The sequence below is a fragment of the Meleagris gallopavo genome, chromosome 12 (assembly GCF_000146605.3).
Source record: "Meleagris gallopavo isolate NT-WF06-2002-E0010 breed Aviagen turkey brand Nicholas breeding stock chromosome 12, Turkey_5.1, whole genome shotgun sequence".
Lineage (NCBI taxonomy): Eukaryota > Metazoa > Chordata > Aves > Galliformes > Phasianidae > Meleagris > Meleagris gallopavo.
Window position 1 is genome coordinate 13245794 of NC_015022.2, and position 15973 is coordinate 13261766.

A 15973-nucleotide genomic window follows, 5' to 3' on the forward strand; every position below is an offset into this window, starting at 1 on the left:
TCAGAACTGCTATGGACTGCAGTTTTTAGTGTATGAATGATGGTTGGCAGTTTGGAGTAATTCTAGTTTTATTGACAGTTTCAAACACAGTCATGAACTCAGTGAACTCAAATGGACTACACTTATTTAAGAACAGGTTGATGGTTGGACTAGATGATCTCTGTGGTATTTTCTAACCTTAGCGATTCTCAGAAAGACACAGCAAATATCTGTCGTATATTCTCCCTAGTCCCAGCAAAACCTGTTGTTTACATTTAGTTCTCGACTTTGAGATGGAAGACCATAACTGCAAGAACCAGTGAATGAATTTCCAGTCTTGTGCACAGTCTGTGCAACATGAGCCACAGCTTTTCGCTGGTGGATTGCACTGACATTTCTGAGCATTTTTTTTGGACACTGCACTTCAGAGCAGAGAACAGCATTGGCTTAAAGCTTTCAGCAGCAGCTTGGAGCTGTCAGTAGCTGCAGTTTGCATCTTTGCATCTTCAAAGACAAATCCTTAAAGAGGAACTGCACACTGTGGACACTGAGGTCATTACAGCTGATACCTCATTGCAATGGTGATGCAATCTTCCAAAAATAAGCATTTAAATATGCACCATGCCACTATACAGCACAAACCCACCTTTATCACAGGAGCACGGGGTGAAAGACCAAGTGCTTGCACTGGGAAATGCTAAATGGAGGTTGTTTGTACAGACAGGCTGCGACCCCTCCCACAACTACATGATAGGCACTGTGCATCATGCCACAACTTGTTTCCTGTTTGCTATTCAAACTCTCATCAGAAGATGTAGTTAGGTGTTTCAGGAGCCTTCCAATAGGATTTACAACACAACCGTAGTTAGGCATCAGTTAAGCACACAACGTGGACTGCGTGCTGTGAGCTAAGGAGCTAAGATAGCTTCTATCTGTCAGACATGGTAAATAGGGGTGAGATTAAAGAGAAAAAATCCAAGCAACAGAAAACAAAACAACCAAACATATATTCATCTTCAGGGGACAATCTAAAGGAAAAGTAGTCTGTTTTTGTGAAGCATGCAGCATTAATGTAATTACTTCTATAACCAGTTCTGTTCCCAGGAAATTTGACTGTGCTGAGAAAGTGTTTAACCTTCAGCAAACTCAACTCACTTCCTCCAGAAATGGAGGAAAATATAAGCAATAGCCATCTCTCAAGGTCATGGTCTGAGCAACTGAGCAGCGTGTAGAAACTTTGTGACAAAGGTAGGAAAAAGGGGGAAACACAATATAAACCTTTGGTAGCCAGTCCCTTTTTACAGCTCCTGTCTTCGTTTTACTAAATGCCTCTCAGACACCGTAAAAATTAGACCCATCAATCACTGCAAAACCATAACTCATGCTAGAGTGCAATCTATTCTTTAAAATGAAAAACAATTCAGCAGGGAAAAAGAGGCCAAAACATTGCACAGGAAACGTTTGCCTTGGATGCATTTTAATTTGGGGCTGCTAGAATTTCCCACACTGCTCTTCTCAAGGACCATACAGAAAATCCTCCCCTTGCAAAAGGAAAAATAAAGTCAAGTGAAGACATAAATACCACACTATGGAAACACACTGAAATACATAATTAATCTTTGCTGCCTATAGGTTTCTCGTGGCTATATAAATTACAAAAAGTACTTACTTTGCTCTTCTTGCTGCTGGACATTTTATTCTTGAGGTAGCTGAAGGTACGACTGACTTTTGTTCCACTTTTAATAGAGGGGACACTGCTGCTCTCTTCAGATATGCTAAAATCAAAAAAGAAAGAGGCAGGGTTTTATTTTTAGTTTTTTCTCCCAAAGCACACATGAAGAGGATAGGTACTTTTTAAAGGGCAAATGTGGTACGTTTCTAAAGGACAAATGCATTTGTTATTCTGCAGGGGCACGGATTGCCTTACTGTCTTACACACATGAAGGCAACAAAGGCAAAATGCCAATCAAGCAGTTTGCCACATGTTTCAAGGAAGTCTTTTTTTTAAGCAATCTCTATCCTCAAAGCGTGCCACAGCACCCTCTGCTGCTTCAATAGCCAAATAACGAATAACCTGCTCAGCATCTGCCTGCTTAGAGGAAAAGTCTGTCCCTTTGTGCACATAAAAATCAGTCCTGGCATTTAACTGTCAGCACGCAGCCTATTTCAGGCTTTGGGCAGGCAGAAGGGATGGACATCTTTTAATGGGAGATCTCCTTGCAGAGCAAGGTGCATAATGAACCCTCTAAAAAGGCTGTCTGTAACAGAAACCACACCATCTGTAAAGCCACCCCAGAGAGATGAGAATACCAACAGAAAAAAAAGTGCAGTGGTTATTTATATTCAGTTGCACATATTGTGGATGTCATATTTTTTCTGCCTGCCTTTACATGTACCAGCTTATGACCTCCTCAGTTTCTACAGAAGAATAAGGAATTACACCCATTGCAGAGATCATCTGTACAGTTTGCAAGGATGCAAAGGAACATAAAAACCAAAGATTATTAAAGAAATACAGACAGATTTGATAAAGGGAGGAAAAACTACTACTTCTAGCAGAAAATATAACTCAGGTTAAACTCACTGGGTTAAATAACAGTCTGATGGATTAATCTACGAATAAAGCCTTGTTAGAGCTAAGACCTAAACCAAACAATTTTCACACTGTATTGTCTAAAATATGCACGAGGGGCTGATTAACACACTTGAGGTTTTGCTAGGAAGACTTCTGGTATTCCAAATGGGAGCACACCACAGATGAGCCAAAAGAAGAGTTGGGGAATCCCAAGATACCTTACCTCTGAACCAAGGAACCCGCGGGGCCACCAAATGCCTGAGTACCTGGAAGAGAGGAGAGATGGCAGGTGAAGGCAGTGTTAGGCTACAGTCTTAGCTACTGGATTTAAAAACATAGTTTGTGTGTTTGGACAGTCAAAGAGGAGAAGGAAATGTTTGTCAGAAGTGTTTAGAACAGATTTCATGTGCTCAGGATAAAGTCTGTTCCCCTTAACCTTAAATGATCTCAGATTAGAAGCTGAGGTGAAAGATTGCTTAGTATTTTTTATCATTCTTCAGCTATTAAGTAAATGATGTGTACCTGTTAACTTGGCTAGTAAATCAGAGTATCGATACAGAACTGCCAAGGTAATCACAATAGGTATGAAAGCAAGTCATTCTGCCACAATACTTTCATTGACACATCACTAGAAAGAATCTATTGTGCAACATATCTGGGTTTCATGTGCAAAACTCTTCTCCCTGATAAAATTATAGTTCATTTTCCCATCAAAATCCTGAAACGCTTCATAAAGAATAAAGGAAACAAGGGAAGCCTTATTGCATTTTCCTCAGTGCACTGGCAGGATAGAGCTCAGCCCCACAGCACTGTGCTGGATGAAGGCTGACTCATTGCTGAAGCTTTGCCACTGACACATCTGTGTGTATCACAAGAAACCTGCCTGCACAACGCTTGTAGGGCAGGTTAGGTAGCTGATACCATTTACCAGAAACATGGAAGAATACTAGAAAATGGTGATGAAATGTTCTAGAGGGGAGAAGAGTCCCTCTGGTTGTCAGGACTCCAAAAGCCCCTAGCTCACTGCAAGGACCACTTGCTTCTTGCTGGGCTTCTGCATACGTACTGTAAGAAAACCAGTCTTTTGACTTCAAATTCTGTTAACACATGAAAGCTACTGATGCACACAAAAAGGCACTTCACTTAAGAGGCAAAGATTGCCCTGTATCCAAAAGTGCATTAGGGAAAACTGTGCATACAACATTATGCCTTATGACTCTAAACCACACATTTTCCTAATTGCTGATTGTATCAGCAGTGGTTGAGATAGAAGTATCGCTTCTTTATTTGGGTAAACTAAAACACTGGCATAACCTAATCCCTGCTTGGAGATCTCTCGGGATCTCACTGCAAAATCTTCCCTCTAACTAATGAGTGATCCCAAAAAATCTGAGTAATACCATAATGCATACTGTATGAAGTCTCCACTTCCATTTCCTGATTATAGAGGGGTTTTTTGATACTACCTACTGCCTAATTGTCTCCTAGGATCACACAAGTAATTCCCAACCTCCATCCTTTGTGAGACCACCAGAGACTCTGTTCCAGCTCTGCTTTTCTTTTACATGGGTCAAGCCTCCCCACTCTTTCCTTTTTATAACAGCTTACTCAATTGGACTGGATTCATTATTTCACAAATCTTTCTGCTTCTTTGCAGTTAACGTAACAAATGCAGAGGAACACTGACTCAAGAGCTATAAAGATTTGATATTCATGACTGTTTTTCAGCACCTTGAGAAAGTACATTGCGTGGGAACTTCGATTACGTTCTATTTATCTTTTACTGCAGTAGTATTTTGTCTTACAAATGGGAGACTCTCGACAGGCAAAATGTATCCAGACAAAAAACAAGGTGATGGTCTGTTTATGATTTCACAGTTTTAGGTTTTAGGTTACAGTTTAGCATCATAAAATCAATATTCTGCTGCAAGTTATATAGCCCATGAAGATGAGCATAAAAAAAGCACCAGCATTTCCTGTCATGGCCAGGTCCAAAACTGAAATGCTAAAACTGATTTCATGGCCCACAAAAGAAGTTAATACTTTTTTTTTTAAAGGTCAGGATTGCTACGTATGTCCACTGCTGTGTCAGCAGCCAAACTTTGGTGTACTTATCTAAATGTCTTTTAAGCATAACCATTCAAAATTACTTCACACGGTGGCTGGAACTGAAATAATCACTGAAGGTCCATGATGCAGAAAGCAGCAATAGAACTAGCATACTGTAAACCCTTAATGCAGGCAGTAATTCAACTTCTCTGGGCCAAGAAATCCAAAGGCTTCATCACAATGATTAAACATTTTCTCAAATGCAGTCTGGCTTATCCAGCCATCTGAAAATCATGTTTTATATACTTGATGACACCAACATATCCATCCTCTATGAACCTTGAAGATGTGAAGAAAGAAATAGATATCTCTGGGATTTTTACATGAAAAATGTCCATTTGCCAAGGGAACCTCGTTAGTTAGCTGTAGCTAAACCAACCTTTATATAAAGTCACAACACTACTCTCAAATATGATAACCAACACATGTGAAGGAAGCAACATTTTTGCGGGAGAAAATGTATAACCTTACTTCCAATACCAGTCAGTAACAGCAGCACAGTTAAGGGAGCAAAGATAAATACTGGCTAATAGAAATGCCCTCAAAAATTGCTGTACCCTCACCCAACTGCCAGGAATTACTTCAGTGCTTGGATGCTTAAAAAGAAATACATCAAAAAGTTTAGCTTAGAATTTTTTATTTTTTATTTTTATTTTTTTTTTTACTATGGCACCCCTGCCTTTGTGAGGACCACGAATTGTGAGTTTTGTTAAAGAGAGCACAGAGCAAAAGGAGAGGAGGAGACAGCTTAAATAATGACATGGGTCACCCAAGAAGAGTAGAGAACTTATAGCAAGGGATAAATCCACAGTGAAGACTGGGAATGGAAAGGAGGAAAACTTGTACACATGCAGGTATTTGGAGTGGATGGAGTTAAAAAACTGAGGGTCTCAGTTCAAAACCCAACCAAAATCTGTTGGACTGGAAAAGAATTTCTCCTCTCCCACGGTGGATACAAGGGATGGAAGCTCGTGTTAGAACCAGCTGACGAAGCCAGTTCTGAATTACCTCTATAGATAGAGTGTTATCCGTTCTAGTTTATTTCAGTAGTCTAATAATACAAAACACGTTTAAGAAAGAGGAAGCACCTTCAGTATTTTTGTTATGTCTACTTAAGAAAAAAACAAAAGAGGAAAAGGAGGAGGAGGGTAAATGACTAATTTAAGCTTCTGCCTCAGTTGGATTTACTTTCAACAAAGAAGTTTGCAGCAGGAAGAAAAGCTACCACACATAGCACTTCACAGCTTCCTGACAAAATTATTCCAATTTTAAAATCAGGACCTAATACAAACACCTTGATGATCTTAGGTGTTTGGCTTGCATTGTACTCAGTAGGGCAACCATGGAGCTGTAACCAAGATTTTCCAAATTTAGTATCAGGGCTTCCCTCTTCTCCTGTTCCCACCAAGCAATCTAGTCATTCCTTGCATACAGAGGTTCTGTTCCTCCTCTTATCTCCATGTGCTGCAACAATCTCAAGACAAGTACTTTGTTTTTTTATAAAAAGGTAATGACAACACTGCCAATTAAAGTGAGTGGTGGTTACAGACCAAACGGATACAGACCAAAATTAACTGGATTTGATTCAGCATTGCTGGTATACATGACTCTTTGGATTATAAACCTTTTATTCTGCCTTAGTTAGCATTCAGATACAGGATTAAAATAATGCTGTTAGATATCATGCGATAGAAATGTTAGTTTAATGTCTGCAAAGTGAAACTTCCAAGTCTGAAGCAGAAAAACAGATTTCCCTTTGTTTAGACCCACAATGGCTGCAACACACAGAAAACGATTACTTACTATCCAACTCCTCCTCCTCATCACTGGAAGAAGAGCCGATAGAAAAGAGAGTTTTAGACTTAGGAATGAGTGGAGAGATGCTGAAGGAGAAGGAGATTCGTCTCGATGGTCGAGTCCGGCCCTGGGCTGAGAAGTGGGTTAACAGCAGACATTAGAGCATGCTTGAAAATGTATTTAATAATAAAAAGGAGAGGAAAGCAGCCAAAGCAAACTAGAAACAAAGCAAAGGAAATGTCTGCAAAGCATCTGGCTTCGGAAGAGGCAGAAGAAACAAAGAATTGAGAATGTGCGAATTGCAGAGGGTGCAGGTTTCAGAGGATGGAGGTCTTACTGCATGCACAATGCAACATTCAAGGCTTTCCTTACATTTTGCTGGCATACATTCACAGAAACTCATAATGGACAAAGGTTATCTGCCTCACTGAAATAATTTCAGGGAATCAAACTAAAACAACACAAGATATCAGTTTTATGATGCGTTCTGCAGTTGAATGAAACCCCACAGTTGTCAGATATAGCAAGGATACTCTGTCTGAAAAGTCAACTTAATCTACCTGGAGAACTTCTTCCTGTTTCCATTTCTTAAAAAACACAACATTCTAGTAACGTTATGTCCTTCAACGCATTCAGCTTTAAAACTAAGAGACCAAAATATCCTTTACTTTTTCTCCAACATAAAACAGAAAAACAACCACCTCTTCTACTGTCTTCTTGTAAAACTCATTATCTTGTTTAAAAGAAAATGCCTGAACTCGAGATAAGCCCCTCTGCATCCTGCCCAGCCCTAGCCTAGAAGTCTACCAAATACAGAGCTAAACCTGGCAATCAGTCTGCGACACCAAATCTCTCATTATCAGAAGGATAACACAAATGAGTTCAAATGTATTTTTTCAAATACTCTCTGCCTCCTGCTTATTTCAATTTCTGAAGTTGTATTTTTCTACTGCTATGCACACTTCCCAAAGAATTGCTGCTATTTGTTTATGGCCATGCCTGAAAACTTAGTAAATTAGGATGGTTTACTGCAATTCCTGTTAAAAAAAAATTTAAGAGCAGAGCTCACACAGCATCAGCCTTACAGAAATTCTTTGTAAGTACAGGTTTCTCTGAAAAGGGATGTAGGAGCCAGCTGGCCTCTCTTCTCACTGATACTGCTACACCACTTCTCATGGAGATAACAGAGCTGTACTTCCTAAAACTTCCCATCATACGATCACAGGTGGAAACCTCTGTGCAGTGATCTGACGAGCACCAGGCTGCTGAATATCCATCACTCCAACACTGTGAGGGCATCTGCCCTCTGGTCATGCAAGTGATTCACCTTGAAGGGGAAGGGCCTTTCAGCCAATAATATTATTCAGCCAATAAAAATAAGAATTTAAAACATAAAACAGTAAGAATTTTTGTGTTGCTGATATCATATGCCAAAACTGAATTCAGAATATGAAAATATTATCCAAGGAATATCCATGCAATTCAATCAATGCAAAGCTAACTCCCCTGAAAATTTCCTTCAGCCATTAGTTGTAAATGCCATTAACCAAAAGGGTTTGACTCAAATTACGTACGTGCTTCTTCAACTTAAGTGCACACTTCTTCAAATGAAGCAGAGCAATTCTAAACTGGAACCCAGTGAAAGGCATTTAAAGTGAAGAACTTCTGAAAAGACTCAGACATTTATTTTGTTTAAGCTGCCTCTCAGAGGAGTTCATCTGGTATCCAAGATCTGAAGAACACGACCAGGCAACACCACGCTTTCTTTCTTCTGTAGTCTACTGTCTATTTAGACTAAAAGTCAAGATGAACAATAATACTTTACCGCAAATAGAACAACCTCCTCCAGCACAGTTCAATTCAACTCCCATTTCAGTGGTTTTATTTATAGCAGTTCCTGGCTTTATAACAATGCTCCATACTGGAAATTTGCTATTCCAAAGCTGAAAGCAGTCTTCCGAGCACTCCAGCCAACAGCTCTTGTGACCTCCCTCCATAAAATGCTAAAAAACTAACAGTTGTGAATGGCCACAGCAACTCTTGGAACATCTGAGACATCAGATGGAGTGTGGGTTAGAAACTCAGTCTTGGAAACTGCTTCTGCCTCAATACTTAGAACAGTATATGGGAACAATAACAGAAAGTCCTCCATCTGTTTACTTGACTGGGTTTAATTTTTGAAGCTTTTTCTGAAAGACATGTTGCTGCCCTTATCCAAATATATTTACAGGGGTTGGGAATTCCTTTTTAAAAAACACCTACCATAAAATGACGCAAATGGAATGTAGAAATGTAGATAATTACATTTTCCTAGATACACCTCCGTGAAATGAAGGATTTATTCTGCATAGCTCAAAAGCATTCTGGTGCAATAACATGAATTTCAAAGGAAGGTAACAAGAATTGAGACTCCCAGAACTTCTCATGAAAAACACTAAGCTGCTAAACATGCACTCACAACTCTAAGTAACTTTACTCCTCTTTCAGAGTGACTGAAAAAGTAATCTACTGAAGTTTCCTAAGTTAGGAAAGTGTCAGAGTTGGTAAGAGACTCTGTCAAGTTGAGTAATCCTTCTGGATGCTCACTTCAACCACCTCAAAACAGCAATTTTCAGAAACCACCTTGCTATAAAAATGAGGCTCTCCTGAGGTGCTGCAAGCTGACTATTGAAAAAGTGAAGCACACAAGCATCAGTCATTTTTAACACCACCATCCAAAACTCACAGACGTGTAACCTGAAGCAGAAGACTAACCCTGCTATTTCTTCTACAGACCCTCTAGGCATCTCATATCTTCTTTTCCTTCTACATCAGTGAGATCATAATGGCTAGGCTGACAATAAAGAGGGAATGTGGGACCACCAAACTTGTCTAACACCAACTTAGGGCTCGATGACAATTTTAATGTGGGTGATTTGACAGAAAAGAGGGGCAAGGTGGCAATTTCTGCTATTCCAATGCAGTGGCACAAATCCTGGGCATGGTCCAGGCACATGTTCAGGACATGGTCCTGGGCAACCTTCCCTAGATGTCTGGACCTGGTGGCATTCAGAGTTTCCACTCCAACCTCAACCATCCTGTGAACCCTCCTTCTCTGAGTTTGAAGGGAAGTGTCAAGCAAGAGGGAGCACAGCACGAGCCTGCTGGGTCCTCTCAGCCTCCGAGTGTGCATTTTCTGGGAGTTGGTCAAGTAATTTACAGTGTTTGGTTAGCAACTGTGTGCAATGGCAATAAATCGGTTGCTTTTAAAAAAATCATGAAAGCCTCCAGCACCAGAAGGAAAGAAGACAAGCCACAGCATGGAGCAGGAGCTGGTCTTTTCATGGGATGGATTTGCCAGTGTTTTGGTTACCGTTGCTGGGGCTACATCTGTTAAGCCACATGCTTATTAATCATGGAAGAATGATTGCAAAGAATTTAGAAATGTCTCCTACAGACACAATCTCAGTGAGCTTCTTCCAAAGGCCTCCTAGATGAATAAAATGCCTTTCTTTGAAGCACCTTTCCATACCCAGCTTTGCAGAATTTGTGGTTCCTCCACACAGCTCCATCTGCACCTGATGTTTCCATTTGAGTTAACAACTTGTCATTAACCTCAGCTGCACAGCACCAAAATGCATCTGAATGCCTAATCTGAGGGCGTGCAGCCATCATGTAAACCCTTGCCCATCTGCTGACTGCATGGGAAGATGCCTGGCCAATTGACCAACAAAAAAAAGAAAAAAAGTGGTGGTTTGGTTTTGCTGGGGAAGCAGGGCTGTGCTAATCACAGCACATGAGCCCTGGGCCAAGCTGCTGCCCTGCACTTCTAATTGCATGCAACAGCAAAAAGATGTGTATGGCACAGCTTCAAGGAAAAAGCACGTTAATAAAGAGGAAAAGATCAGGAATCATCACTGACTGACAAGATGTGATGTAAAAAGTCAATACGTTTTCTGGCTGGTGGTTAATAAAATGAAAGCATGTGTAACGTGGCCCTTCCTAAGCACATCCAGCTGGAGCTTTCTGAGTGACTTTTTCAGCTGAAAGAATCAATTCAGTGAAGCTGCAAAATTAAGTGCTTTCTATTGCTTCAATTAGGCTAAATTAAATTGAAAAATTTCCCCTAATCAACATTTACAATTTTCTTCAGGGTTGAGATTTAATAAATGGCACCCATCTGCCCCCCAAGTAATTATCTCAACGAAAGAAATAGCAGCAAACTCCCCCAAGGAGACTATGACACATAGCAATTTTAAAAAAAATCAAAAGTAGGAAAACAACATCCCGAGAGGAATTTACCTCAACATCAAAAGAAGTAATGCTGAAATGGTACAAAATTCTCTTTTTTTTTCTCTTATAACAAACTCAATACATCACAGTTTTCATAGCAGTAGTATAATTATGAAAGAAGCAAATGAAAACAACATAACCAGAAACAGCAGAGATATATTGGGAATAACAAAATAAGGATCTAAACTGAATGAGTTCTGGCTTTCCACCCACAATTCCATTCTGCAGTGAAATATATATTTCACATAAAATGGAAAAGCAAGTGCTAGTAAATTGTGCCTTGGTAGATATAACACATGGGAAAAGAGAGAAGAAGATGGGAATTGTGTTACTCACTGTCCAGCGATGGTTTACTAATTGACATTAAAGACACAGATTTGGTCAGTGAAGATGAAACGGAGGAAGTGCAGAAATTAAATCCTTGTGGGTGTGGTGCCTGATGGATCTGCAGAACAGAAAAAAATAAAAACAATCAAATTACTGAAATTCATGCTTTCAAACAGTGGAAATTCAAACAATCCCAGTGTAAGGTACAGGTGAAAAATGCAAGAACCAAAAATGCAAGTACCATCAAGTTGTTTTAAAATGCAACATTTTCTTTTAAGTAGAAGGCAACTAACTACTTTTGGAATAGAAACTAGCTGCTAACTTTTCTTGCAGTCTATTGGAAAGTGGATGTTCTCAAGCCACAGAAATTACTGCAGTGATTCTAGCTCCTCGCTGTAACAACACCGTGGTTCAACATGGTAAGAAACCTGATGCTTAGCTGTACTTCTCCAAAATGCCATTCCTCAACGCAAGAGAAGACATAAGAGCCTTCACACACCAGCTCTCACTGGTCAGAACTTGCAAGACTCATTTACTGCCCTTGATAGACAGCAGTGACTCCACGAGGTAAAGAGGTGGGCTGACTAATGATTCTGGCAGGTTCCCAGAAAGAACCATGGCTGAAAAACCAAGCTATGAAATAACGGGTATCTAAAGTATTTAAGAGCATAATTGCTTATTTAATAAAAATCATCAGAGACTCTCACAATGTTTTGGCCCATCTATCCTTAATATCACAGGCTTCTGCTCCAGAGATCACGCTAAATGCAATTAACATGCAATTAAAATTTTGCTAAACTGTTGCTTATAATGTGTCTTCTGATTCTATTTATGTCTGTGAAACACACAAACTTTGGCTAACCTTAAAATATTAACAGATAAATTACTACAAGGTTTATTTCTGTCCACTCTAGGACGTCATCCACCAACTGTATTGCTCCAAAGAATCCAAGCAGCAAATCTGAACAAAGTGGGAACTCCTCTGTGTTAAAACTGAAGGCTAATTATATCACACATACAAGGGTAGAAGCCTTCACTGTCACCTCGAAAAAGGACTTTTAAAATGTAGATGCAGACTTTCCAAGAAATGCAGTAATGGTTGGGCAGGTTTACCTGATGGTCATAGTCTCTGATTTCCCCTTGCTCAAGTTCTTCAGTGAGCAAGACCAGGGAGCCGCACTGGTTGCTGGTGAGTGCGCTCCGTGGGAGGTCCTTGGAGCTCAGAGAAGCAGCCTCCATGTTTGCAGAGGGCTTCTTGTTCTCCCCAGAGTCTCCAGCAAGGCCTTCTAGGCTGTAACTGAAGAGAAACCAGGCAGGTTAAATCCTGAGGAGCTCCCAGCAACCGGTGTCAAACAGCTCATAGCACTTTCAAGCGTAAATCAGAATGCAGTTGCTAGCTGAACCACTCAGATATGCTGATGCTATCCCTCAGCACGTTACTCTCAACAAACAAGTGCAAATATCAGGGGAGAGATTTATATTTACGTTATATTCAGAAGAAACAGCAGCACCTTGTGTGACACAAGATGTACAGCACAACACTGTCTGTTCCGGACCACCATCCCGCCACAAAATCAGCACTGGGCTGCATGTAATGTTCATCTTTGCAGACATATCCTCTGTATCCACTTAGCACTTGCCACTGCACAAAGCTTTGGTACCAACAACGTCTTTCTGCCAAAGCTGTTTTTCCTTTAATTCCTGTTTTTTTCTCCCCATCAGGCACTCAATGTTGCTTTATCATTTGCTGATGAAGGTAGCTCTGACCAATGGAGCTAGACACGATCATTCAGTAATATTCAAAACACCAACCTTTGGTGTGCAGAAGATGGTAGCTATAGAAGGTCTGGCCAACCTCTGTAGAGACAGCACCTGCTGATAGACAGGTGACCTCTACAGAAAATAAAGCAAATACACTCTCTTTTCATCCACACAAAACAATTCCCTTTTAAAATGTGACTACTTCCATCTGATCTTTCTTAGCCCTCATATTCTGCCTCTAATCCTTGTGCTCCTCATGCCAAAACTGAAAAGCCCACTGCCATATGGGGTTAATATGTACGTTTTGCAGACTCACACCTCAATGACTAATGTTCAACCTCATGTGCACAAATCCTGTTGGTGAGAAGCAAGATATACCTTAGGTATGTACTCCAGCTTGGGTATACAGAATAACACCAAACGAGCAAGTAACATAAAGGTTGATTACTTTTTAAAGCAATTTCTGTCTACCCACAAAAAATAGTCACAAGAAACACAATTTATTGACATCAAAGCGTGCAACAAACAGCTAGCCCCAATGTATGAAAGGGAAAACACACTACAGATTGCATAGATTAGTTGAACAACCAGAGGAGCTTTAAATTCAGGTAGACTTGCATAGCAATGATTCATTTTCTGCATTCATTTAGAACCATATTGATAAATACGCAATGTCAAAGCCAAAAATGCTATAAGCCTTGAGGAAGAAGATTTATTGGATTTTTTAAGATTTTTTTCATGTTGATTAATGAGAAAGAAGGCTGGATGAGGCATTTACAATTTAATCTGCTTTAGAAAGATTTTGATTCAACAATGCGTATCAATAGCAGGCACCATAAAGCTAATTCTAAAACACCTGCAAAGAGAAATGAGTCCCTTTCTCACCAATTATTTAGGGCCCAGGAACATTTTTTCTTCTATCCCAAGATAACAATAACAATATTACAGAGTACAGAAAAAATGCAGTTTGTTGTAACACAAACAACTCTGTTCAAAACTGCCATAAAACAGCCATCATTTGGTAATACCGTTCTGTAATTGTTAGTATGTAGATGAAACAGAATTAATTTTGTAACTTGAAGGACAGATTAACTTCTTTCTCAACATCTAGTCTTCAGAAAAAGAGTTTCAATAGCTCTACCCACACCCAGCAAGAACTGCCAGAGAAAAACAGAAGCTGTAAACTCCGTGAGAGTGGCTTCCAGTTATGTTAAAGCACGGCATCAGGTAGAGATCTGACCCACAAGCATTAATTCCAACCTTGAAGCCTTCTACGGAAGGAGCGAGTCTTGAGTGCCTGGGAAATGTCCATAGGACTGTTTTTTCACAGAAAGTGATCAGCCTCTTCGAAGGAAGCTTTCGGCATACGGGGAGCAAACAAGCACGCAGTTACACTGCTCACGAGATGTGCCCAGGACACAGTGTCATAGAATAGAACGTGTTCTGTGGCTACCACAATCACCGTGGCTGCAGAAAAACACGCCTTAAAATCATCACAGAGCAGAGCAGTTCCAACCAAAAGCCAAAAGAAAGCAGCCACCGCTTTCACCCGTACCCCAGTTCGGGACACCCATTACCACAGCTCATGGCTGAAAAAGCAGATGAAGCAAACAGACACGTGCACACTTCAGCCAGAGCAGCAGAGGAGAAGGCAATGCACGACAAGCTGACAACACAGTTTTTGCAGCACTCGGTTGCTGCTGCAGCACAGTTATTTATACCATACCTTCTACAATTAAAGTCAGGACCCATGGCAGCGAACTGCACACCAGAGGGACACCAGCTCAAACTAGGAACGTCGAAAGAGGCAAAGAAAGGAAAAGGGCTGTGATTATTGGCTTGTTACGGCACAGGGGAGTGTTAAAATACTCTCATTTCTGAATATCTTAAAATGAAAACAAACACAGGAGAGAAAAAAAAAAAAGCCCTCAGAAATAACGCAGTCACTAATGTATGTTTCTGGCTGTGAGAACACACCAAACAGGTAGCGGGGCAGCCCATGCTTCCCCCACACCCATCCCACCCTGCCAGCGTACAACAGAAACTGTTCCTGGTGGGGAGAGATGCTTTTGGGAACACAGGGCTGAGACACAGCAAAGTCATTTTTGCATAAGTAATCACACAGCCATTGTGTTAGTAATGATTAGTATTTTCTGGTACCTCTCTCCCCACGATCAGAAAAAGAGCCCCTTACAAATATTTAATCACACAAGTCTCCTCCACACAAGAATTAATAACTTCAGGCTACACTTGGGAAAAATAAGAAAGGGGAGTTCCATTCTTAAAAGCTGCACAGCAAGTCAGTGAAAGAGGCTGGAAGGAAAAACAAGCTCGTCTTGCTGCTAACTTGGGATTCATTCAAATCAGGGTCCTTCAAGGAGTGCTTTGACTAGAAAACCTTTCAAATCCCATACCCCCAAAGAATCCCAAGTTGCACCAGGAAAAACATAAGCAATGCAAATGCAGAACGCAAATATTTTGGTTGTCATTTTAAATACCGCTTTTGTTATTTTTTCTCTGCAATCTCATGGGCCAATTGCAGGTTTTGCAAATACAGAGAAATCAATCTTCTTGTCAGCTATGGCATATAAAAGACCTCTAAATACCAGAAAGGCTGTCCAGGAAACGTAAGTCTGAAGGAAATTTTGCATCAGCACAGATCTGCCAAAGCAGTGCTGCACCAGTCCTGCTCCCAGCCATCCCCTGCGGGCCATGCATGGAGAGGACGTGGCCAGAGCATGCTCCAATTCAAGCCAGGAGCCTACAGAATGAGCAGCACGAGTCTGAGTGTCTCTGGGTCATGATTTGTGAAACGTCAGGAACCTCAGATTGCACAAAGAAGTGTTTAAAGTCACTGACTGCATCCATTGCATGTCAGGTCCTTGCACTGCTCCCACACATAGTACAACACTGGAAACATTTTGGAAGTATTTATGGTTGATATTCAGTGTTGGAATTCAGATAATTGCTACTTGCTTTATTAAGGATGTTAATTGGGGAAGATACACCTGAAGTATCTGTGCTTTGCAACCCAAAGCTCTAAGTGCTTACCTAGAAGCTCTCAGCTCAATACCATAAGCACTCCTTATGAAGACCTTCCCATCAAACATCAATATTTCAAGTACTTTTTCATTATTCAACTACACCAGGTGG

The 15973-nt window shown here is 40.5% G+C and overlaps 1 protein-coding gene across 4 annotated transcripts in view; it reads right to left on the reverse strand.

Annotated features, from left to right (window-relative positions):
• The window catches only part of AKAP13 (A-kinase anchoring protein 13), a 172430-nt gene that overhangs the window by 25938 nt on the left and 130519 nt on the right, over nucleotides 1-15973 (reverse strand). For 3 of the 4 annotated variants that reach the window (XM_031555334.1, XM_031555333.1, XM_019619516.2), the window contains 5 exons: nucleotides 14547-14609; nucleotides 12173-12356; nucleotides 11069-11177; nucleotides 2778-2820; nucleotides 1649-1754 (listed from right to left, as the gene is read on the reverse strand). In XM_031555334.1, the coding sequence (XP_031411194.1) occupies nucleotides 1649-1754; nucleotides 2778-2820; nucleotides 11069-11177; nucleotides 12173-12356; nucleotides 14547-14609 (505 nt within the window). The remainder of the gene's footprint in view (nucleotides 1-1648; nucleotides 1755-2777; nucleotides 2821-11068; nucleotides 11178-12172; nucleotides 12357-14546; nucleotides 14610-15973) is intronic. The other variant, XM_019619517.2, reaches the window with a different exon arrangement.